Source organism: Pongo abelii, chromosome 5 (assembly GCF_028885655.2).
Source record: "Pongo abelii isolate AG06213 chromosome 5, NHGRI_mPonAbe1-v2.0_pri, whole genome shotgun sequence".
NCBI classification, from domain to species: Eukaryota; Metazoa; Chordata; class Mammalia; order Primates; family Hominidae; genus Pongo; species Pongo abelii.
The window spans coordinates 171,643,370-171,668,641 of record NC_071990.2 but is presented as its reverse complement, the minus strand read 5'-3'; the positions used below and the strand labels follow the sequence as shown (position 1 = coordinate 171,668,641).

The following is a 25,272-nucleotide window of genomic DNA, read 5'->3' as shown; positions in this document are numbered from 1 at the left end:
ATCACCAGGGTTAGTTTAAGAAAATGTGTCACCTCTTCCTGCCTGTGTGATTTCAACCTCATGTGTGACTAGAACAGTCGGCTGCCCCACTGCAATGTTAAAAAGCAGTGTTAGAAATCAGGAAGTGGGAATCTAAGGGAACACGAAGGAGGACTTTTGTTTCCTCTGAATTGTTGCTCTGCCCAAGCCTGATTTTGGAGGTGACCCCAGGCCTGGGGTCGTTTCTGTGGCTTTGTCAACATGGCCGACAAAGTTGTTTGCCTGCATAGCATTTCTTTTGATAGCCACTTAATAAATGTAGGCGAGGAAGGATGTTAGGCATGGAATATTAGTTGGTTCTCATGGGCCTCATGTGTAATAGGCATTTTGGGAGAGAAGACATTTATGTCTTCAAACTATTTTTGGACTAATTATGAAATTAAGGCTCATAAATTTAAAAAGTTCACATCATGAGTTAAGCCACAGAGAGATGATGGGAAGTATCTGGGAGTTAGGTAAAGGGCTTCACACTATTTCTAGTCTATCTGTGAAAGCTTTCTGGATATGTTGGTGTTTGAGCTGTATTTCATGTTTTGTTGTAAACATCCTGTGATAGATTAACATTAGGCCACCCCACCATTTACAACAAAACTACCATTAATGTGCAAAGAATTAACACTGTTGTGTCAGGGAAAGGAAAACCAAAGTGAATTAGGAAGAAGCGGAAAACTGTTAGTGTTTGAAGGAAGATACTGGGTCCCAGATGGAGAGGACAATCAGCCTGGGGTCAGGTCGGAGCCACATCCCTGAGTCGGGCACATAGCAGGTGAGTAAGCAGGTGCCTGCTGCAGATGCGTGTGCAGCCTGTGAGATCCTCCCCACACGTCCTTAGCAGCAGGCGTGTCAATTGAAAGACACTTCACTCGGGGAGAATGACTTTCAGACATGGGGAATGGTTGCCACGTGAGTCCATGAAGAGCTCACATTCTTTTAACAGCATACTCAGCAAGTCAACAGTTTATACTATTTGATTTGAAAGACTTCATATGAATACTGAGCACTTTCTGGTAAAAGGCACTTTTTAATCAACATAAAATGTCAAAAGGAAATAACTTAAATGTTTTTCAGGATATAATGTTATTCATATCAGACAAGGGACTAGCTTTATTTTATAGAAATTGGAGAAAATGGAAATGTATATTTCATAACACTCAGTCTCATAACTCTCCCTATTCCTACACAGGTTATAGTCTTGCCTTTTATTTTTAACAATCTGATGGTAACTGGCATAATATACTCAGTATTCTAAGTTGTATTTATTGATGGCGATATGTTGTATTACTAAAGAAAGTCTTCCAGAGTTAAATGTCTGTTTGTAAGTTAAGTCACCATATATATACATGTTTATTTTTTCTGCATGTATATTAAGGGATATTTGTCTTATTTAAATAGAATGCTGTAAAATTCAAAAATAGCGCCCAGCACTTTGCGCCTGGAGTCCCTTGGGGATATTCTCAGGGCGATGACCTTTAGGAACCCCCCAGTGCTCTCACTACTCCTCAGTCATGCTGTTCAAGCCTGATTTCCATATAAACGGAAGCCCTGTGTGTCTCCAGCTTGTGACGCTGACTTCTGGGGTGCTGTCTTGGCTGTTGGAGGTTTTAGGGACTTCAGGAGGAAAGGGTAACTCATGAGCGCCTATTGCCGCACCATCTTGTCTTGTTGTAGGAAGCCCCAGGTGGAGAACAGATGCTGAGGAATTGGGAACGCAGAGCAGTACATTCTGAGTTACAGGCAGGGAGCCTCAGGGTGGATGCATGGGGCAGCCGGTGGGGAGAGAGGATTCCTGAGGAGACGCCAGCTTCCTAATTCGCTCAGGGTCAGCTCCAGTCAGTGTCATCTTTTAACACTGCTGAGACGTGCCTGTGGCCTGAGCTTTCCTCTTAGCTCAGACATCTGGCTTTTCACCCTTGGTTTATATACAGAGAGTTCCAACTTGAAAAGAGGAATAATATGGGCTTTATTTTAATAGCAGCTATTTTCTGTGACATACATAGAACGTCCTGATGTTAATAACCGCCACAAAGTCCCATCACCGACCTTCCTGCACACATTCTCTCAGACTCAGGCTGTCCAGGCCAAGCTGCACGGCCACCTGGGCCCGGTGACTGCGGTGGAGTTCTGTCCCTGGCGAGCAGGCATCCTCATCTCAGTGTCCGAGGACAGAGGCTTTAAGGTGAGGGATGGACGCTGGACGGCGTTCCCGCGTGGCACGCGCTGTGGAAAGAGCTGTGGTGACAGGGGAGCTGTGCAGTTGCTTCATGGCCACGGCCGCCTGAGTGACGTTGTTTCTACCCCACTTCTGCAAGGCGCCTGCTATCCTGATTTCCACAGAAACGCCAAGCCCGGATGTTTTGCCAGGGCCGCTGGCTGGGCTTGGATTCCTGACAGGACAGTTCTGCGGCCCCGGATTTCCCACAACTGTATTCAGGGCCTGGGAACGCCCAAGCACGAATTCTTCTCCACAGCATTCCCAGGCCCAGAGCAGAAGAGACAGTCCCAGGGTGGAGGGTTCAGTCAGCACGAAATGCGGCTGTAGAAGAAAATGGAATGCGAATTCAGTTTCTATCCAGCTGACATCAGTGTGCACCTGACAGTGTAGACCTGACCAGCCAGTGTGCACCTGACCTGACAGGGTGTAGACTGCTACAGTTTCCGCTTGGTGCCTCTATCTTGGCAGCGTTGACCAAGTGCTTGGGAACTGTTTTTAACCTTGTTTCATTTTTGTTTCCAATTCTTCAAATCCACCAGGAGTTTCTTTATGGAAGTGATGTTAATTTTTTCTTTTTGATTCTGACGTATTTTATTGTGTTACTACATTTTTATTATTTTTGTGCTGATTTTATTGTTTTCTGTTTTAGATAATCATTTATGTTGACTAATCTGATATTGAATAGTACTGTTAGCCTCACCTGTTGCAATAATGGCAACGTTGTTACCTCTTCTAAAGAATCCTGTGTTTATCCAAAGGTCTGGGACCATTGTACAGGATCATTAATATACAGTTCATCTGTGTTATCAGGTAAATTTAAAAGTTTCATGTTTCCTGTAAATAGGCTGTGTGTAACCCACTTTTTCTAGAGCATATTACGGGGCATAAGATGGAGCCATGACATTACAGTGGATCTGAATGAGGCAATCTCAGACTTAGAGCCCTTCACTCCCGTCCACACAGAGAGAGGATTCACTTAACAGTGAATGTCCTTGATGTTTTTCACTTAAAATTAAATGTATGCTTGGAGTCTGGGCCTTTCTGTTTTGGAATGGTAAAGCACGTTTGCTATCAGATAAAATGCCTGAGCACCCAGGGAAGGCGAGCCCTCTGCTCTCTGTAGAAACACGTCCCAGAACCAGTGGTGCTGGTAGGGACAGGACTGCCCTGCCCATCCAGCGTGAGCGTGGGCGTGTGCCACACCTGGCCTCATGGTCAGGTACTGAGCATGCGTGCAGCTCGTGAATGCCCGGGTCCTTGCGTTCTTCCCTCAGATGGCTTTCTGTTGGTAAATGAAGCTGGCACACGGCCACACAGATACAGCATTGATGGTGCAGGCGTCTGTGGAGCACAGCATAAGGAGCGGCCTGCGATGCCCCAGCACCTCTCCCGTGCAGCCCCTGTGCTTGTCCTCCTGGCATCTCAGGGCACTGGTTTCCTGCATTCACTTTGCTCCTCTTGTGCACGTTCTGTCTTCCCGGAAGAAGAGAGTTAAGGAATTAAAAGGAGAGCGTTCTTCCATGTGATAAGTGACATGAAAATGCCACTTAAAGCGTATACAGATACTTTGGTGACCTGGTAGAGTTATTGTTATATCTTCTCAAAGATTAACATTCTTTCTGAGGTTGATGTATCCATGTGTAGACTATGGTGCTGTAATGACTTAAAAACATTGCTTTTTGTCAGGGTGAAGCACATTTCTTGGAAGGACGTTGGAATCTTTTTTCTGAAATTAATTATATGGAATTACTATTTGGTTGCCAAGAACAATGATACACTTGATCTTTGATTTCGTTTATAGTTTAATTAGGATATGTAGTATTTTTCAATATTCATGTATCTAATGCTCCTAAATTACTGACAGTTTAGAGTAAGTTTTAAATGAAATGACATCCTAGGCAACAATTTTTTTTTTTCAAGGAAACAAGACATCCATTTACTTGCTGTTTTCATCACTAAGTCCATAATTTTATTATTTCTGGCTGACTCAGGAATCCTTCTGCTCCAAGTGCAATGTCAATTAAACACCAGTGCTGCCCTCCCTCTAGGCTATAAAGCAGCCAGAGCTGGGCTGTGGTTTAAGCCCACAAGGCCTTCTGTCGGGAGGTGGGATGGGATTCCTCAGGACCCATCTGTGGCAGACTCACCGGGCGTCCTTTTGGGGTGATGTCCCCAGCCTTCCTTGTGCTTATGGGGTTTTCAACATTTGTATTCATGTGCAAGTTTTACTTTTTGGTGAAGAAATTATTTTGGAATAGTTCAAACTTGACTAACAGAAATACTGTAGGTAAATATTACGTGTAAAGAGATAAGTAAAACTGACAGTTCTCGGGTTAATTGCTACCAAGGCACTTATAAAGCTAAATTTTCCAATGTTCCCTTCACCAGCATATCCTCTTCTCAGCTTATTCATTGATGCAGAAAGCAGGCAGCTGGTCACTGGATGTGCTGACGGCCAGGTGAGACAGCCACAGAGTTAAGTTCCAGTTCCCAGACATGCCTGTACGTGAGCTTGTACACAAAGGTCTTTGTCTTCATGCTACTTTGTATTTTTCTGTGATTTGAAAAAACCTGTCTACCTCAGTGCTGAGAACGTGACCTTCTGTGGGTCTTAGCATCACTGTGGGTTCAATATGGTCCCAGGCCCCCTGGTCTGCAGAGGAGCTGGGTCTGCACGTCCCAGAGCTCCATACATGGTTCTGGAGTGCAGCAAAAGTGAGGGCCACCCACGTGACCTTGAAAACCTGATGAGAAGAGGGCTGTGAGCAGACATCCCCTGCTCCCACTCGCGCTGCCCATGCTCCGGAGAGGTGCCCTGGACGGCTCCTGTGGTGGCATCCCCTGTGCCCACACGCTGCCTGCCCTGGACAGCTCCTGTGGTGGCATCCCCCGTGCCCGCACGCTGCCCGCGCCCTGGAGAGGCGCCCTGGACAGCTCCTGTGGTGGCATCCCCCGTGCCCGCATGCTGCCCGCGCCCTGGAAAGGCGCCCTGGACAGCTCCTGTGGTGGCATTCCCAGTGCTGCTTGTGCTCCTGTTTCATCAGGTTTTCAAGGTTACGTGAGTGGCCCTCACTTGCTGCACTCCAGAACCATGTATGGAGCTGTGGGACGGGCAGACCCAGCTCCTCTGCAGACCAGGGGGCCCAGGACCATATTGAACCCACAGTGATGCTGAGACCCACAGAAGGTCAGCTTTACACACTGTTGAAAAACCTGAAGATATTGGCCTTTTTCAAAACATTTTTTAGGCGAGCATTTTAAGTTTATTTCACAAAGCCTGGATAAAGTTGCTCTTGATATAATTTGAGAAAGATATTTTTGAAAACTTAGATTTTTTTTTTCCTTTTGGCAAAGTTGACCGCTGTTGCCCTTGTCTTCTCACCCAGAGCATGTGTGAGGTGCTCTTGGCTGTGAAGCTGTGGGGTGTGTGCAGAGAGCCTGGGGCCCGGGGTTCCTGGAGGAGCATCTTGGAGAGCCCTGCACAATAGGACCCTGCCCGTGTGCTCTGAGCTGATGTGCCAGCCGTGCGAAAGTGCTCTGACACCATGGGCATGGGCCGTAAGGAGGGCCTCCAGGGTGGATGTTGAAGGCAGGAGACAGCTGTGCTGGGATCCTCTGCAGGCCGTGGAGGGCATGTCCTGTGATGTGTCTGCCCTCACTGCTCCTCCTCTGGTGGTGCTGCTTCTGCGTAAGGACCTTTGCTGCAGTGCCATGTTTGCATGTTCTTTGCTTTTGTAGCTTTGGATCTTCAGTTTGATGGATGGACACCATTATCGTCGTGTGGCACGGGTTGACCTAAGGAAGAAGACAGAGACGTTCTCCACAAGAAGGGTTAAGTCTGGGCTGTGCAGCCAGCCAGGTGGGTTGCTCAGACCCTCCCTCAGGCCTCCCACTTGGCCCAGATCTTTCACCAGGCGCCATGTCGAGGGCCCTATGTCACACAGAGGGGAGAGAGAGGTCCCAATGTAGGAGAAGCCAAGGGCTGCAACCTCAGAAAACCACTGAGGCCCTGCAGGTCATGTGAGGGGTGGGCCATCAGCAGACGGACGCACCTGGTGTGTGTGGGGACGGGGGTGAGGGGCTTTGGTGAACAGAAGAGCAGAGCCCCAAGGCAGCAGCTTTGCAGCTATGGGTTGCTTTCCTGCAGTGGGCGACCAAGGAGGGCAGGTCATGCTGATCAGAAAGGTGCACTGCATGAGTCAGATGCCACCTGCACCCGCCCAGCACCCTCGTCCTCACCTGGTCTCCTGCGCATCGCAGATGCCACCTGCACCCGCCCAGCACCCTCGTCCTCACCTGGTCTCTGGCTGTCCAGAGTTATTTCCTGTTGACCACAGCTCTCCTCATGTGCACTTTTTATCTCCTGTACTGTCACAAAGGAGCTGACCCTCTCCTGGAAGAAAACGTTGATTTTACTTTTCAATCCAAGGGCCGCCTCTTTCATTGGTGTGTGCAGCTGACGTTTCGTATTACAGAAATCATCTCTGGGCTCACAGCCTACACTCTCTTCCTCACTCTGGTTACTCATTCTTTCTTTCAGGTTGTGTTTTTCGTAGATGACTTTAAACTATTTCTTTTCATATTAGGTCTGAAATTACTTTTATCCAGTATACCAATTTTTTCCTGATGTTTTAAACCTTGGTTTTTGTTATTTATTTGATAAATAAGTATCTACTGCTGAAGCAAATCTTTAACTTAGTTTTAGGAAATATGAAGTTAAGTTCTTTCAATTGATTATCTCCTCTTTCTCACTCCCTTGCTCTGGTTCTGCACTTGAAGTTGCATCGCTCCCAGGTAGCATCATGCTGGGTGTTACCTTAGTGCTTTCCTCGACAGGTGATCTGAGTACTCCGTAGTGCACACATGTCATGCTGGGTGTTACCTTAGTGCTTTCCTTGACACCTGATCTGAGTACTCCGTAGTGCACACGTGTCATGCTGGGTGTTACCTTAGTGCTTTCCTTGACACGTGATCCCAGTGACTCTGCAGTGCACACGCATCATGCTGGGTGTTACCTTAGTGCTTTCCTCGACATGTGATCTGAGTACTCCATGGTGCACACGTGTCATGCTGGGTGTTACCTTAGTGCTTTCCTCGACACGTGATCCGAGTGACTCTGCAGTGCACATGCATCATGCTGGGTGTTACCTTAGTGGTTCCCTTGACACGTAATCTGAGTACTCTGTGGTGCCCACGCATCATGCTGGGTGTTACCTTAGTGCTTTCCTTGACACGTGATCTGAGTATTCCGTAGTGCACACATGTCATGCTGGGTGTTACCTTAGTGCTTTCCTTGACCTGTGATCTGAGTGACTCCGTGGTGCGCATTCACTGCAGCATCTCTGTATGGCAGTCCTCAGCCTTTAAACTTGACGGATACGTTTAAGTTCACTTCTCAGATTGTCAATAATTCTGTCCCTAGAAGAAAGCCATCTTCCCTCTACAAGTGCTCTGGGAAAAGGAGAGCAGGTTGAAGTAACATTTCCTGTACTGAGACTTGCACCCTGTGATCTGTCACTCATCCCAAATTCTGCATGTGGATGGTAAGTATCAAAAACTTTGCCTGTGCCATATAAAGGAAACCTCTTAAATTCCTTAGATGAACACTAGCTTCATTTTCTAAGAATGACTGAAATAAAACCAAATTATTTTTGTCTCTGATTATTACTCACCTCATTCTTGGGATTGCATGTTTTAAATCTTAAAGTTGGTAAACTTAGGCAATGATATGTAAGTGTCTTTAATAAAAGGAATTGGATGATTTTTTAAGTTTATTACCAAAGTCTAGGCAGATCTTTGCCTCTGTGATACAACTTTTTCTTTAGAAAGAGGAAATGGTGATCGGAATGGCCTAGACTTTCACGTCTACCACTGTGCTGTACGTTACACATTTAAAGTTAACCCCAGACTAATTTTATTTATTTCTGTGCTCAGTAGAAATATTATACATATTTGGCAACATAAGGAAGTACTGTTTAACTGTGATTAAAGAATATATTACAATTATGTTTACCTCTCCTCCCCAAAATGCTTGAGATTAGGGGCAACCTTGCTTTGAATAGCCTTGGCCATTGCTTGTCTGTGTCTCTGTGCAGAGCTGCCCCTGGAGCAGGATATTCCCTGCTTGGTCCAAACCACAGAGAGGAAGCAGGGTGGGCATGGAGGCTGGACATGGTGCTCCCGGCGGGTGCATGGACCTGAGGCACTTTGAAGCTTCCCTGTCTTACCTAGAGCAGAGGGAGCCCTCAGAGCTAAGCCAGAGCCACACGACCCATTCTGTTGACAGTGGTCATTGGGTAAACCGTGGACTGGTGCTGGTGGATGCCCAGGAGGAGCCCAGGGTGCTGCTTGGGGCGGAGCTGGAGAGGGGAGGTCTGGAAAGCAGGTTCCAGCTGGGGGCCTCTGCCAAGTCCATGTCCAGCTTCCCTGGAGATGGCTTCTCAGTGTATTAGCAGACCCCGTTGACATTGGTATTAACTCTGCCGCCTTGGGCCAGCTACTTTCCCCCTGGAGTTGGTTCCTCATTCACAGAGGTGGGCAGCTTGCGTGGCCTTTAAGTCTAGTCACTCGGAGGCTACCTGAGCAGTGGCCTTGGCCCAGGCGCTGGCACCGACCTTTTCTGTAACCTTAGAAGAAAATAGAAACCAGAGGTCAGAGCGAGCATCTTCACAGACATTAGCAGGTGCCCAGGGGACCCACCACAGGCTGAAATGCGTTGGTGGCACAGATGTGGCCAGCCTGGCACAGATGTGGTTCTCACTGGCAAGAACCTGCCCCTGCCCACGCTCCCCACTCCTGCGGAGCGCTCATAGCCAGGCCAGGGGGCGCACGTGGGGCCCAACGCCCACACTCCCCACTCCTGCGGAGCGCTCACAGCCAGGCCAGGGGACGCACGTGGGGCCCAACGCCCACACTCCCCACTCCTGCGGAGCGCTCACAGCCAGGCCAGGGGGCGCACATGGGGCCCAATGCCCACACTCCCCACTCCTGTGGAGCGCTCACAGCCAGGCCGGGGGGCACACGTGGGGCCCAACGCCTACATTCCCCACTCCTGCGGAGCGCTCACGGCCAGGCCAGGGGGCGCATGTGGGGCCCAACCTTCAGGAATAAGATTATTGGGTATTCTTTTCTTTTTTTCCTTAAATCAGTCTTTCTTCTGAGAACACCCAATGTGTATGGATCGGAAGCTCAGTGGGCTTATTCGTATTTAACCTGGCAAACCTGGAAGTGGAAGCTGCTTTGTATTACAAAGGTAAGATCTTTGGTGTAAACGCCATGTAACTGTAATGTTTTCCTTTGACTGGTATGTGGGGTAGTGAAAGTGTTTGTGGAGAAGGCCTCGCCGTGTGAATCTGAGGATGAGATGCTTCAGTCACAACTCAGCATTGAGAACGTGAGCACCTCTGTGCTGCTAGATCCGAAGGACGAGGGCCCTTCCCGGACCCTCGGGCACTCAGTCCTGGAGCCACTCCGTGCCTACATCTGCCAGGCCCTCACCTGGCACTCCAGGCTGCCGGGGCCCCAGCAGCGTGGAACACCTGCAGGAACACCCTTGGGAAGCCCCTGGATTCTCCACCATCCCTAGAGAGCCTCTCAGAGCCCCAGGCTAGCACAGCGTAAACCTGGCCGAGGCGCACTCCTCTCCAACCCTGGTTCCCTTCCCCAGTTTCTGCCAGCCCCAGAAATGTAGAAATAGTCACCTCCACCCCCACCCCCTCCCCCAAGACCCCCATCTCATCCCCCCACCCCAGTGGTTCCCACCCCCCCCCCCCTCCTGGCTCCATGGCTGCCACCAGCCGCACCCTTTCTGCCCAGGAGCCCAGGCGACTTCTGAAAAGCAGGCTGGATTCCGTCTCTCTCCTCCACTGCAGCAGGGCCTCCTCGGCGGCCTCCCGGGCACTGCTCCTCTCGGTGCCTCCTTTCTAGCCCTGAACGCTCAGACCTCTGTGGGGTTGCGGGATCCATCTGTGTCTTCACACACCCCCTTCCCTTCAGCCGCCCATCCCTGCCCCTCCCCAGCTCAGCCAGGTGCGGCATCTCCTTGAAAACTCAGCCTTTCCTTCCCCCAAATGGTCACAGCTCTAATTACACATTTCCTTTCTGATCTGGTGCTGGACATGTGGCTTCTCCAGGAGGCTGAGCTGCAGGTCTCAGTCCGAGTCACATCCCAGCCTCACAGCGGAGGCTGGTATGTGTGAAGCTCAGGGCCTGGTGTGTGTGTGGCCTGGGGCCTTGTATGTGTGAGTATGTGGTGCACAGCCTGCAATGTGTGTGGTGGGGCCTGGACTGTGTGTGGTGGGGCCCTGGGCAGTGACTCCGTGTGTATGTGCTACCTCCCTCCCCATCATGTTCTTCCTGGTCTTTGCTGAACTGAAGATTTCCAGAGCCTCAGCATCCTGCTGGCCGGATCGTGTGCCCTGAGGAACCGCACTGCGGATCGAAAGGTCAGTACTGAGACGTGGCCCTCCCTATGAGACGTGCCTCTGATTTCTTCTTTCTTCAGAGTGATCCTGTAACGACTGGCTGAGTAAACGGGATTTTGTGTGTGAAAACGTTTTAGGAGTGACAGGGCGATGTTGCTGCTATGAGAATGAAGCAGCTGTTAGGATACGTATGCAGATGCACATTTAGTCTGCTTTTACTGGGTGGTGTCGCTAACGATGTTGAAACCACGTCCCTGCAGGCGCTGTGCTTGCTGGCCTCCCTCTTTGGCGGGAAGATTGCCGTGTTGGAGATCAACCCGGCCGCGCTGGTCAGGGCTCAGCAGTGCCCCAGCGTGGGGCAGAGCCTCTCGGTGCCAGCCAGGTAGAGTGTCTTCAAGTGTGGAGTGTGTGTGCGTGTTCACCAATAAGTGCCATCTGGATTTCTTTCTATGTTCAGAAATAAAGATTAGAAAACTCTGAGCTCTGGCCGGGCGCGTTGGCTCACGCCTATAATCCCAGCACTTTGGGAGGCCGAGGCGGGTGGATCACGAGGTCAGGAGATCGAGACCATCCTGGCTAACATGGTGAAACCCCATCTCTACTAAAAAATACAAAAAACAATTAGCCAGGCATGGTGGCGGGCGCCTGTAGTACCAGCTAGTTGGGAGGCTGAGGCAGGAGAATGGCGGGAACCCGGGAGGCGGAGCTTGCAGTGAGCTGAGATCATGCCACTGCACTCTAGCCTGGGAGACAGAGCGAGATTCCATCTCAAAAAAAAAAGAAAGAAAACTTTGAGCTCTGCCAACACTGTTTGGAAGAAAGTTTTTCATGCTGTTGCTTCTATCTTGTTGAAAACGAAATAGTTGATAGTTTGTTTTAATTGAAACACTATTTCATAATAGAATGTACATTATAAAACGCACTTTTATTAGGAATATGTTTTTTTCCTACAAGGATAAGAATACACTTGAGTTTTCATTTTCAAACACTGTTATGTCTATAGCTGCATGAATTAGTCATTTGGAACTGTCTTTAAAGTGTGTGTGTCACTGAAGCATTTCCATCGTATTGTCGTTTGCACTCCTAGTTTCATGGGGCTTGTTTCTGTTTCAGCTTCTGTGTCCTACCGACCTCTCCACTGTATCTGGGAATTGCCAAGGAGAAGAGTACCAAGGCTGCTAGTCAACAGCGATGTGGTCAGTACAGGGTGCTGTGAGATCTAAGAATACAAGGCTGATGCGTTCTCATTGTGGTTAGGGCTGCTGTATTGCTTTGCAAATTCCTATCTGTTAAAATATGCATTCCGTACTTCCTTCCATCCTTCCCTCCTTCATGTCTCTGCCTCTTATGTGTTTGTTCCATGTCTGCTGTGGTGGGGAACATGCTGGGTGCTTCCCCTCCTGAACTGGCCGTCACTCATGGGATTCAGCAATGTGCCCAAGACTGACTGCTGTTCCTCTGGTGCCCGGTGCAGTGGGGGTGCAGAGTGGACCTTCAACAATTATTGATTGTGAGAACATTTTTTCCCCTTTTTTCTCTGCTGAGGAATTTGAAAGCAGATCCCGAGCACGTGATTGTACTCCTGCACACTTTAGTGTGCATTTCTGGAACACGTATGTTTTTACCTAGCCACCATGACATTATATCAAAACCAGTAATTTTTTGGAACCTTGTATTAGCAAGGCCATAATAAATTATTCTTGATTGCCTCGACAATATTTTCTGTTGGTTTGTTCTGAGCAGCAGCCAAACAAATCCACATGTTGCATCTTTCAAATATGTAAAAATTAACTTTCACTTTGAGATGGTAAACGTCATTATGTTCCATTTTTTTCAAGGCTCACTGATAATTCTTTTTTCCCTTCAGTGACCAGTCTAACCCTTTAATTGGTCTTGTGAAACCTACTGGACCTCATTCAAAAAACAGAGGCATTCCTGCAACCCCCTTTCACCTTCTGCCTGGTAGCTGCCTGACTGCTGAGCCTCACCTCCCAGAAGGGCCATCTCCCCGGCCAGCATCTCCCCGGCCAGCGACCTGGCGACCCCACCCTTGGGCCTCTCCCCGGGCCGGGCTTGGCTGGGCTGGGCTAGGGTTCCTGCGTCAGTCCATCCTCAGACATGGGCTGTGTCCTTCATGCTCCCACACAGCCCTTGAGCTTGACTTCGGGGACTTCTGGCCTCTCCCTTCCCTACCAGACTTTTTGAAATCAGGCCTCAAACACCTTCTGTGCCATTCCTGGGTCTCACCGACTGTGTGGTTCTGACCCGCCTTGCAGATCGGGGAGAGCTTTCATGTGGAAGGCGGGGACTCAGAGCTGAGCCTGGGGCTGGAGCTGTTTGCTTGTTCGTCCTGCCATGGCGGTCCCTGCTGCTGGGGGTTTCCGGCAGGTCCCCCATTCCTCTGCCCTGTTTCCATGAAAGACCCACTGTCGGGGTGAACTGCCCGTCTCCTGCCGGTTTATGCTCTGCTGCCGTCCCATCACCATGGGGACAGTTCTGAGAAATTGTGAGAATGAAGGCCTGGGGGAGGCGGCCAGGCTCAGCCAGCATTGCAGCCTCTGGGCCAAGCTGACTCCTCCGCTGGGAGTGGCCTCTGACCTCCTTCCTCCTCATTAAGTCATGGAACTTCTGCCTTGTAAGGAGGTGCTAATTATTCACCATTGAAAAGGCATCTTAAATTGCAAAAGACACTATAGCAGAGAAGACAACAGCAGGTGGGTGTGAAGATGGCTGAGAATGCCCCTGGGCTGCTGCGGGCCTAATGCAGAGCTGTCGCCTCCTTCTGGGCCATCCCAGCCTCCTCCTCCTGGGCCCTCCTGGCCTCCTTGTTGCCCTCCAGGGCCTTTTTGGCTCCTTTCAGGCCCTCCAGGCCTCCTCACCTGATCCCTCCCGGCCTCCTTGTTCTCAGCGCCCCCAACCTCTTTGTCTTCCTGGACCCCCCAAGCCTCCTCACATGCTTTCCCCCAACCCCTCCTGGTCTCTCTTGGCCCTGTCAGTCTTGCCTGCTACCATTCATCCTTAACAGTTGACAGCAGCAGGAGTCAGAGAAATCTCCAGGTGGACACAGGCGGGTCCCAAGGGAAACCCGACCTCCAAACCAAAGACAGGTTCATATCTGAAAGCCAAACCACATGTCTTGGATAAATCCACAGACCGAATTGAGAACCTCTTTTACTGTTTGGCGCACTTTCCTCTGATTGGCCCCCACTCTTCATCTATTTTACATATTCCCACTCCTCCCTCATTGGTTTTTGACACTGCTGTGCCCATCTTTGAGTTGTACCTTTTTTTTTTTTTAACCTTTTTTGCATAGTCACAAACCAATCAACATGCACTCCCCCATTTTGAGTCCATAAAAGCCCCAAACTCAGCCACACTGGGGGACTACCTGACTGAGGGTAGGGGGCTGCCCTCTCCGGGTCCCCTCTCTGCTGAGAGCTGTCATTCAATAAAACTCTCCAGCCGGGTGCAGTGGCTCATGCCTGTAATCCCAGCACTTTGGGAGGCCGAGGCAGGCGGATCACGAGGTCAGGAGATGAGACCATCCTGTCTAACACGCTGAAACCCCGTCTCTACTAAAAATACAAAAAAAAATTAGCTGGGTGTGGTGGCGGGCGCCTGTAGTCTCAGCTACTTAGGAGGCTGAGGCAGGAGAATTGCTTGAACCCAGGAAGTGGAGGTTGCAGTGAGCTGAGATCGTGCCATTGCACTCCAGCCTGGGCAACAGGGCGAGACTCCGTCTCAAAAAATAAAAAAAACTCTGCCCTGCTCACCCTTCAGTTGTCAGGGTAACCTATTCTTGGATGCAGAACAAGGACTCAGGACTTGCCAAATGCGGGTACGAAAAATGCTGTAACATGGTAGCCCTCCACCCTCCTCCTTCCGCCAGCACTGAGCAGCTGCCCCACATGACAGGAAACAGCAGTGGGGCTGGGCCAGCCCCAGAGCCGCAGGCCAGGGCAGGGCAGTGGGACTGAATGAGCCTCACACAAGCGGGCGGAGTAGGTGGGTACCTCCTGCAGTGAGCTGGGTGCGAGGGAGGCCCAGGCAGGGGCATCGCCAGCCTCGGGGGTCTCCAGCTGGCAAAGAGGCACCGAGAAGTCCTTCATCACAATGAATCCTCTCATGTGTCATCTGGGGGCTGTTTATACGTGGAGTAATATTCTTTCTTAAGTTCTTTCTTTTGTGATTTGTCTTTTTCCTTCGTGTCTGTGAGATTTGCTTCAGTTGCTATACAGCGTTCTGTTTGGATATACTGCAGTTTATGAACCCACAATTTTATTCAGTATTAACAGACGTTTGGCTTGTCCCAGGCTGTTGCTTTTGTGAGCAGTCTTTGCAGCACCCTGCTGTACCCTGGAGCCGGGAGGGCTGCCCTGATCTTCTGCAGGGGCAGCTGCTGGGCTCGGGGTTCCTCACGTGGCAGGTCGATGGCAGACGATGGCAAGGGTCTTCCCAGGTGGCTGGCCAGCGGCTACTCCAGCAGCACACGCCGCCTCTCCTGCCCCGAGCTCTTGCCACGGCTGCATGTCGCTGGACGCTGGAATTTCTTACCCAGTGTGAGACAAGAATAGCACTGGGTGGTCACAGGAGGACGGAAAACCCAGGCAACAGCGAAGACAGGAACGTGGCAAAGTAACCACAGGACGGCAGAAAATCCAAAGCGAGGGAGAGAGAAGGCGAACCCATCAGCGTGATGTGTCCTCTGTTCTCCCGGGAAAACCCGAGTAAGAACGAGGCTGTGGTGGCGGTTACCTAAAAATCCCCTCCTTTCCCAGAATAGCTGATGATGATCCCGCCCCGTCACTAAAGAAACACCCGCAAAATGAGGAACACAAACTCCTCTGTGCGCGCTTCCTTCTCCTGAGCGGGCGCCTCCTCCTGAACGGGATTCCTTCTCCTGAACGGGACTCCTCCTCCTGAGCGCGCCTCCGTCTCCTGAGCGCACTGCCTACTCATGTGCGCGCCTCCTTCTGTGCGCGCCGCCGCCTCCTGTGCGCGCCGCCTCCTGAGCTCGCGTGGCTTGTCACTTAGGCGTGTGCTTTCGCTTTGCAGCAAAAGCTGCTGCTTTTCGCATCTAAATTCTTGCTCTGAAGGTGCGAAGAACCTGGAAACCGGCTGGGAGTGGGCTCTCACCAGCCTTTGGAGACCCTCCTGAGCCGTCTGGCAACCAGTGAGGATACAGAGGTGTCCTATGATTTCGTTTGCGTTTTCCTGGTTAAACATGAGGTGGTTATTGCTTGTGTTTAATCAGCTACGCTTTACTGTCATAAGCCTAATTTGCATTTATTATCTCTTCACTATTATTTTGTACAGGATCTGTTGGATTCATGTTCTCGCGTGATTGATTTCTCAGGAACTTTCTGAGTTTGGTTTTGGTGTGCCAGCTCCACAGAATGAGCTAGGGAGAGCTTTCTCTGTTTCTGTACCTGAATGGTTGGTGTAAAATTTTAAATTAGGTGTATGATTGATTTTGAGTATAAAACCAGCCTTGTATGTCAGGGATAAATCCCATGATGTATACTCTTTTTGTTGTGTTGTTGAATTTGGTTTGCTAATATTTTGATTTTTGCATCAATTTTCAGTAGAGAAGTGGGCCTTTAGTTTTTCGTTTGTTTGTTTTTGTTTTGTTTTTTGGAACTGAATGAAATGCACCGAGTTCTTTCAAAGGAGATTTGCGTTGCTTTCTAGGGGTTTGGGTGCACAAATCCACAGCTTCCGGCCTTTTAAGCCACTTGTCAAGGTCACTCTGACTGCAGGGCCGGCAGCCTGGGACCAGTACAGACCATCACGGCACAGGCTTCCTGGGCCAGTCGGAGAAGGTGAAGCTTGCATAGTGGCCGGGGACTTGGCCTTTCTGCCCTCACCTCCCTGAGGCCACACAAATCCTCAGCCTGTGTGGCTGGATTTGCCGCCATCCACAGCTCACCTCAGTTTCGATATCTTGTCCTCATTTTCTTTCCCCTTTTAACAAAGTGAAGCACATATTTCTTCTGGCTTTTGTGGCTTTTCTCTGTGGGAGAGGCCATCTGAATACCTAACCAGTGTGTTACACAGATAATGAAAGTTAGCATTCACCTTTTAAATAGCAGTACCCTCAAAAAATTGAAAAAGTCCTATGTAGTAATGATGCTAATGAAGAATTGAAAGTGTTTATTAGGTAAATAATATGGTCTTACACATGATTTATGTGGTAAAGACTCTGTTTTTCGTAGTCTTTTAAAGGACATTTTCTGTTCATTTCTTTACTTTTTTCATTATAAGATATGTATAAAATAAAACTTACCATTTTAACCATTTTTAGGTGTGTGGTTCAGTGGCATTCCATACCTTCACATTGTTGTGCAATGTAAAAAAGCCTTTTTGAACCATTTGCTTAATTAATAACAAAGGAATTTTATATGTATATGTACATTTCTAGTAAAAAATTTTTGGAAACCTTGACTAACCAATATTAATTAAAATGGCTAATAGTTGGAATCATACTAGACTGTTCAGATGGTTTTCCAAGGTTCTGACTGTTTTCATGGAAAGAAACTCCCCTACGAGAGTGGGCTCCATGCTGAGTGGCGAGCAGTGCCTCCCGCATGTCCAACCCACGGGATCCGCTCGTCTTGTCTGCCGCCATGGATGGCTGCACGTTTGGGAAGTGAGATCTGTGCACACAATCTGTCGTGAAGGAGACACGAGTCTCGTGATTTCACCTTTAAAACTTACCATGTTTGTTTCCTTAGCTTTTCTTCTTACATACGCTTCATTTAGATCACTCCTTAAAAGTGGAATTTTTAAACTTTTTGTCAACAGGGGTCATCTCGTTTCAGACTAGCGTATGTGATGTACTCTGGTTCGCAACTAACGATAGCATTTAGAGTTTAGAACAAAACCTTCAGTAAGAACAATTATATAAATAGTTTTAATACAGAGATAACTTTTCTGTAGCAAGAAAGTGATTAAATTTTAACATGTTGGTGTTTTGTGTGTAGTTTAGAAAATATTCCCATGGAAAATTAATGGATATGTTTCATTTACAGTAATGCTATAATCCCCAAATTTGCCTCCCTCTACTTACAACACTATAACAGAGATAACATAAACAGAATATATGTGGTAGATGAGGAGCTATTATATTTTAATTCTTAGAGCATTTGTAAAAGTAATATGCAGTTATGTATTTATAAACCTTATTCTAGGACTTTTAAGACTTTCTCATAATGAAGTATACTACTAATGTGCCCATAACTTTATTATTTTATCCTGAAATTGTTTTCCTTTTGGTGATATTTGATTATTTTTTGGAGAAGACTTTTTCTCCTCTCCTGACTGTGTGTGTTGGACAGTGCGGTTTCCTGGCTTCTCCTGGGAGCAGTTAGTTTTCTAGCGCCGCTGCCCTCCGAGGGTCCCTTTGGGGTCCTAGGTGTGTGTGGCATCTTCCTTTCCCTTAGAAACCTCTCCCCTCCAGGTGCGGCTTCGCCCTCTGCAAGCCTGTGAGGTTGGCGGAGCCCAGGCCCAGGGTGGAGACTTGGCTTACAGACTCCTGGTCACCTCCTGGACTCTGATTTGCACAGTGAGACGTCCACAGTATTAAGTTAATACTCTGTTAGGGCCACTTGATTCTTAATGGGAATGTGATTAGGTTTTCCAGTATGAAATAGTGCCACAAACAGGAACTGAATTTCTTTGTTTTTTAAGAAAACTATTTTTTGAATTATTCAGTATTATGCAAATATCTGTTTTTCTAAATCTGTTTTATAATATTGTACAGACTATTCATATTGAACACCAACTATTAAATTTATGCAGAAATAAATAGTTCAGGCAAAACTATATTTGGTCTGAAAACATTTTTTTGATTTGTAAATATTTGTGGTAAGTTCACTTGATGTCAGAGTTTTTGTCAACTGGTAGTGCTATGCAAAATGTAAAATAGGCTAGGTCAGGCATAGTGGCTCACGCCTGTAATCCCAGCATTTTGGGAGGCTGCGGCGGGTGGATCACGAGGTCAGGCATTCAAGACCACCCTGACCAACATGGTGAAACCCCCTCTCTATTAAAAATAACAAAAATTAGCCAGGTGTGGTGGCGTGTGCCTGTAATCCCAGCTACTCAGGAGGCTGAGGCAGGAGAATCGCTTGAACATGGGACGTGGAGGTTGCAGTGAGCCGAGCTTGCACCACTGCAGTCCAGCCTTAGCAACTGAGCGAGACTCCGTCTCAACAACAACAACAAAAACAACAGCAACAAAAAAACAACCAACTTGGGCTATTTTCTTATCCTTTTAATCCCTTGATTTAATCTTTTGCTGATGATGGTTGGTGTGACTTCAGATATGAAACCTCTTAAATTTATGGTCAGAAATTCATTCTGTTTGCGTGAATGTTTCTGTTTTGAAGAGACTCTGTTCTTCATGAGATGCTAATTTTAAGTGTTTGTTTCTTCTTTAAAATTGCCTTTCCACAGCTGCACGGAACGTCATGAAGGACCAACGCCTGGTTTTCCATAGTAAAGTTAGGTCGTCTGGTTATGCGTCAGCACCACAGTGAGTGAACTCATGTCAATGAGAGACAAAAATGCACCTGCATCACAGATGCGGGACTTTAACACAAATAGGGACACACATACATCCCCGAGGGCCACAGTATGGAGAGAGGACATAGCAATAGAAACAGAAGTTAAAATATGGTGGGTTGGACCCCAGTATGCCCATTAGCAGCAGCTGCAGCAGCAAACATTTCCTGAGCATTCACCATGTGCCGGGCCTCAGAGCAGTCCTCCGAGTCCTTTTCTGATAACGTGGTGGTCCTGGGAGGTGAGGGGAAGCTGGTGGGGTGTGCGGCTGGGAGAGCGTAACGATGCTGTAAACAAACGTGGCCCATCAAGGCCGGACACAGTGCTATTCTTAGAACACAGCTCTGCTGTAACATCAGAGCACGATAACCGAGTGCATTTAGGCCCTGAGTCCCTGAGTTAGCAAGACTGCTCAAAGGCAAGGAGATAACGAAGCAGCCGAGAAACCACGGGGAGGCCTTGAGATTCCCTAAACCTTCAGGAGCCCGCTCCTCAAAGGCAAATGTGACTTTTCTGAAGAAAATGCAGACATATCCCCCGCATCCTACCTCACCTCTTGACTTTGTATGTCTCTTAACATAGCGGCCAAAATGGCTCTGTTACCTGGAGTCCCTGTCCTCAGCGCACACGCTTGTCTCCCTGGTTGGCGCTTACCTCTACCAAGCTCCCCTCTTCATGTGCCCCTGGCCACTCCCCCACTCCCACCCCGCCCCGTGGTACTCCTGTACTCCAGGCAGAAATCCCAGGCCACTCTGTGTAAAGACAGCCTCCAACCCTCCAAGCTCTTCCCTGCTCTGCTTGTTCTCTGGCTTGAACAATGGTGACTGTGTCTTATTATCTGTTGTTTAAACTCCTGTGCCTGGGACAGCACTCAGCACCCTGGACCCTCTCATAAGGCACTTCTGGAGGGATGGATGGATGGAGAGATGGACAGAAGGGGATGGAGGGATGAGAGATGGATGCGTGTGTGCATGGATGGTGGGGATGGAGGGATTGAGAGATGAATAAGTGGATGGATGGTGGGGATGGAGGGATGGAGGGATGAGAGATGGATGAGTGGGTGGGTGAATGGAGGGGATGGAGGGGTGCAGAGATGAGAGATGGATGAGTTGGATGGATGGTGGGGATGGAGGGATAAGAGATGGATGAGTGGGAGCATGGATGGAGGGGATGGAGGGATAGGGAGATGAGCAATGGATGAATGGGTGCATGGATGGAGGGGATGAAGGAATGGAGGGATGAGAGATGGATAAGTAGGTAGATGGAGGGGGATGGAGGGATGGAGAGACGAGGGATGGATGAGTGGGTGGATAGATGAGGGGAAGGAGGGATGGAGAGATGAGAGATGGATGAGTGGGTGGATAGATGAGGGGATGGAGGGATGGAGGGATGATGGATGAGTGGGTGGACAGATGGGATGGAGGGATGCAGAGATGAGGGATGGATGAGTGGGTGGGTGGATGGAGGGGATGGAGGGATGCAGAGATGAGGGATGGATGAGTGGGTGGGTGGATAGAGGGGATGGAGGGATGCAGAGATGAGGGATGGATGAGTAGGTGCATGGATGGTGGGAGATGGAGGGATGGAGAGATGAGAGATGGATAAGTGGAGGGATGGATGGAGGGGATGGAGGGGGCAGAGTTGAGAGATGGATGAGTGGATGGATGGATGGAGGGGAAGGAGGGATGCAGAGATGAGAGATGGATGAGTAGGTGGAGGTGATGGAGGGATGGGGAGATGAGGGATGTGTGGGTGGATGGATGGAGGGGGAATGGAGGGGTGAAGGGATGAGAGATAGATGCATGGGTGCATGGATGGTGGGGGATGGAGGGATGCAGAGATGAGGGATGGCTGCGTGGGTGGCTGGATGAAGGGGATGGAGGGATGGAGAGATGAGGGATGGTTGTATGGGTGGATGGATGGCGGGGGATGGAGGGATGCAGAGATGAGGGATTGATGTATGGGTGAATGGATGGAGGGGGGGATGGAGGGATGAGAGATGAGATATGGATGAGTGGTTTAATTGATGGAGGGGGGATGGATGGAGAGAGATGAGAGATGGATGCGTGAGGGGATGGATGGTGAGAGATGAGGGATGTGTGCGTGGATGGATGGAGGGAATGGAGGAATGGAGGGAGGGGTGGAGGGATGAGTGAATGGATGGATGATGGTTGGATGGATGAATTCTGCTGCAGTGGCATCTGCAGCTTTGTATGGATTCCTCAGTTCCGCCATATTAAGGCATGTCGTGAGTGTCAGGCTTTGTGTGGGAGCCCCGGGGGATGAGGGGTTGATAGACATTGGTGGCCCTGAGTGCCAACCTGGGGCTTTGGACTTAAAGGAAAAGCCCAGCATCAGGGTCCTATTACAGGATTTTAAAGGAGTCACAGGACAATGTGTGGCAGGGCAACATCTCTGAGGTAGCGTGAGAGACACAGGAGGGGAGGAGGTGACTTAAGGGCTGGAGGACAGGTGGGAGGGGCCTGAAAGCATTTATGCAGACGTCTGTATGTATATAATTTTTTTCACAGTAAATATAAATCTCTTAGGAAACTTAGACCTCTTAATATTTGAGAATGATATTAGAGTTTTCTTTCCACAGTGTGACTATGTTTTCACCAAAGACCAACATTAAGAGTGAGGGGAAAGGATCTTCAAGACGCAGGAGCCGCTGCGCATGGTGTGTGATGTAGCATGCATTCCAAGTACATTTGAAATAACCTAGACCTTGCCAATACTTTAACTGGTTCTTTTCCAAACAGGTATAAAACCTTATATGTGTACATGTGTTTACATACATATGTACACAGATATGTATGTCTATATTATTTATATATCTTTTTAGCCAAATTTAATCTTTCCTGTTAATTTTTCAGACATGGTCTGTTCTTACCACCTTAACAATTTTGAAATATTAAATTTTTATTAAAATTTAGTTTAGAAAATGCCATAGCCGATGCTCCTCCCTGTCATGCAGGTGGATTGGGTGAAAATGTTGGGGCCATTGTAGTGCCAGGTGCTCAACTCATTCTGAGTGGCCGTGGCCCACGCCATTGGGGAGGGCGCCTGTCCACGGGACTGGCTCCACACTGGCTGCAGCTCTGACTGTGGGCATGTCCTGTATACACCTGGGCCCCTTGTGACTGGACAGGGAAGAGCTTGGGGACGTCTGGGGTCCCTCCCAGTCCTGGATTTAAGATTACATTGTCCGAGGAGAGATATGGGCTACTGCACTTAAAACTCATTTTAACGTACATGGGTCTACTTTGCAATCACTGCATTACAGAGGGCCAATATTGATTTTGCCCGCATTCGCTGCATTTTTCTGCAGCCTTGCTGCTGTTCTGCCACATTCTGCTTGATATTACGCGTGTGCTTGCAGCAAAATGCATCCAGGCCTTATGCAGGTGAAGTGTGGCATCAGAGTTCCGTTCAGCTCTGATTTTTTTGGTAATTTTTTCTGTGAGGGCCCCGCTTTCCAGACAGAGCACGCTGGCTCTTCTGCATTTGGCTCTCTTGGGCCTTCTGCTGGGAGCTGCTGGGCAGCAGTGGTGGCAAGGCCCCAAATGCCACACAGGACTCGGGCGTGTGCACAGAAGGCATTGGCATGTGCACGGAAGGCATTGGCATGTGCACAGAAGGCATCTGTAGATGATTTGAGTGATGAGCATTACAACGCCACCCACAGCGGCATGAGACTGGAAAGTGAAATTCATTTTCTCTTAGTGAGAACCCTCACCCCCAAATCGTCACAGTACTCACATCAATTTATATGAAACACAACAAATCCTTGCTGTTTTATATGTAAAATATGTGTCTTTTTTGGCAATGTGGAATGTAAGTCTATTTAAAAGAGTTATTTCCTGATTTTGAATATAAGAGTCTAAATATAGACATATATAGATAAATATTCAAGTTTACTGGAATACAATTATATATGTAGATGGGGGGAAGCCCACTTTGTTTCTTGCTTATGTTTTACTTCTAATCTCACTTTGAATGTCTCCTGATCACCGTTACCTGTGGCCTTCCCTCAGGGAGGCATACCCCGTGGAGTGCGCTGTGCCCACCAAGCCCGGCCCCCAGGTCACCGCCGCCCCCACCTGCGCACGCGTGTGCTGCATCCAGTACTCAGGTGCGCCCCGTCCTGCGGGAGCTGGGTAGCGTTTCATTGTAAGAGTCTTTTATTCTGCCCACTGTAACCATTTTTCTATTGTATCATAATTGTAAATATATTTTTAAAAACCTTGGTTACTTGAAGTTGCATGGCATGGTTTGTGTATGGATGAAAACCAAGACTCTGTTTCACTCGACTATAGTGAGGGTGATCTCCGGGCATCTCACCCTGTGTGGGCACAGACACTGGCATGCACTCACTAGCAGCAAATTTGCTGTTCTGTGTCCAGCTCCTCCAGGTTTTGCTCTGTGTGTCTGACCCCTCCTACAGAAGTGTTAAGGTGGGAGGGCTTTGGCAGGCAAAGAAGCTAATGGAACAGTCACTGCTTCCCTCTGGAAACGCGGCCTCTGCTCATGGATGGGCTGGAGGCGCCAGGCTGGGGATGGCGTCGTGCGGGCTGTGCACAGGATTCCTTCCTTACCAGACCCTCAGCCGGGACCTTTTCCTGCAGGGCTGAGTGTGTCTCGGCTTCCGTGACAGTCGCCCTATTCTCACGTGTGTCCTGATAATGCCTTCACCGGGCTTCTCTTGGACCTCAGCACTGTTTTCTAAATAGTGTTTGAAAGAAGGGAGGAGCAGCTTGTGAGAGTGCTGTTGAACTCTTGACCTCGGCTGGGTAGTTCCACCACCTGAACGCATCTCAGAAGTGAGATTTCCTTGCAGGCGAGCTGTGCCCTTGCCTGGGGCTGGACAGAAAGTCCTGTCTGGGCCGGTACGTTGCCCCACCCTCATGCCATCTGTCCAGAGGGTTGAGTCACCTAGGGGTTACCATGTACCACTCCGCTAAATTCCCTTTATTTTATTATACAATTGTAGCCAAAGAAGTTTTAAAATCATTTTCGGAAATTAGATATGTAGTATTATCAGTAAATGTCCTTTTGATCTTTGATAGACTGAACATTCCTTCAGTGTTATCGGCCCTCAAGTTTGAATATTGTGGGTGATATCTATCATTTCTTTCTTTTTTTTTTTTTTTTGAGACAGCGTCTCACTCTGTTGCCCAGGCTGGAGTGCAGTGGCACAATCTTAGCTCACTGCAATCTCCGCCTCCTGGGTTCAAGTGATTCTCCTGCCGCAGCCTCTGGCGTAGCTAGGATTATAGGCATGCACCACCATTCCTGGCTAATTTTTGTATTTTTAGTAGAGATGGGGTTTCACCATGTTGGCCAGGCTGGCCTCAAAACTCCTGACCTCAGGTGATACACCTGCCTCAGCCTCCCAAAGTGCTGGGATTACAGGTGTGAGCCACCTCGTCCAGCTCTATCATTTATTTCTACCCTGTTTTTGGAAAATGTTTCAACATAACTGCTTAGCTGAATATGCCTCTGGGCAATCTGCTGATTCGAGGCAGGCTCTGGGGCCTTGTTTCAGGGGCCGTTGGCGTCCTGCCCTGGGTGCAGGGGCCTTTTGGATGGTGCTTTTCCTGTCCACAACCTTGAACAGCAGCCTCACTCTCTCATCCTGCTGCTCATCCTGCTGTTCCTCTTCTGTTAAGGGAGGATGGCGAGGTTGACAAAGGCAGCGCCTTACAAGGTGTTGGGTAGAGGATGTGAGAAAGGATTAACACGGGCTGGCGCCTGCAGACCCCCGTGCCGATGTTAGTGTTTGTGTTTTAGAACCCGGTTAACTAGAAGTTCTACTCCTGCCTGTGGTCAGTGTGACTCCCGTGAACTAGGCTTTTCTACAGTGTGACTCCCGTGAACTAGGCTTTTCTACAGCATGACTCATATGAACTAGGCTTTTCTACAGCGTGACTCCTGTGAACTAGGATTTTCTAGTGTGACTCCTGTGAACTAGGCTTTTCTACAGTGTGACTCCCATGAACTAGGCTTTTCTACAGTGTGACTCCCGTGAAC

At 48.8% G+C, this 25,272-nt stretch overlaps 1 protein-coding gene across 37 annotated transcripts in view; it reads left to right on the top strand.

Moving 5' to 3' along the window:
* Positions 1-25,272, top strand: part of WDR27 (WD repeat domain 27) — a 250,253-nt gene that overhangs the window by 31,778 nt on the left and 193,203 nt on the right. For 16 of the 37 annotated variants that reach the window (XR_008526607.2, XR_008526609.2, XM_054558503.2 and 13 more), the window contains 12 exons: positions 2,102-2,215; positions 3,010-3,061; positions 4,640-4,710; positions 5,990-6,110; positions 7,674-7,794; positions 9,400-9,503; positions 10,628-10,695; positions 10,935-11,056; positions 11,788-11,870; positions 19,132-19,210; positions 21,842-21,919; positions 23,277-23,374. Coding sequence is in view for 35 of the 37 variants with exons in the window: in XM_054558503.2 (XP_054414478.1) it covers positions 2,102-2,215; positions 3,010-3,061; positions 4,640-4,710; positions 5,990-6,110; positions 7,674-7,794; positions 9,400-9,503; positions 10,628-10,695; positions 10,935-11,056; positions 11,788-11,870; positions 19,132-19,210; positions 21,842-21,919; positions 23,277-23,374 (1,111 nt within the window). In the remaining 2 variants the exon portion in view is untranslated. Of the gene's footprint in view, positions 1-2,011; positions 2,216-3,009; positions 3,062-4,639; positions 4,711-5,989; positions 6,111-7,673; positions 7,795-9,399; positions 9,504-10,627; positions 10,696-10,934; positions 11,057-11,787; positions 11,871-12,103; positions 12,388-19,131; positions 19,211-21,841; positions 21,920-23,276; positions 23,375-25,272 lie in introns of those variants that run through there. The other 21 variants (XM_054558510.2, XM_063725113.1, XM_054558508.2 and 18 more) reach the window with 9 other exon arrangements.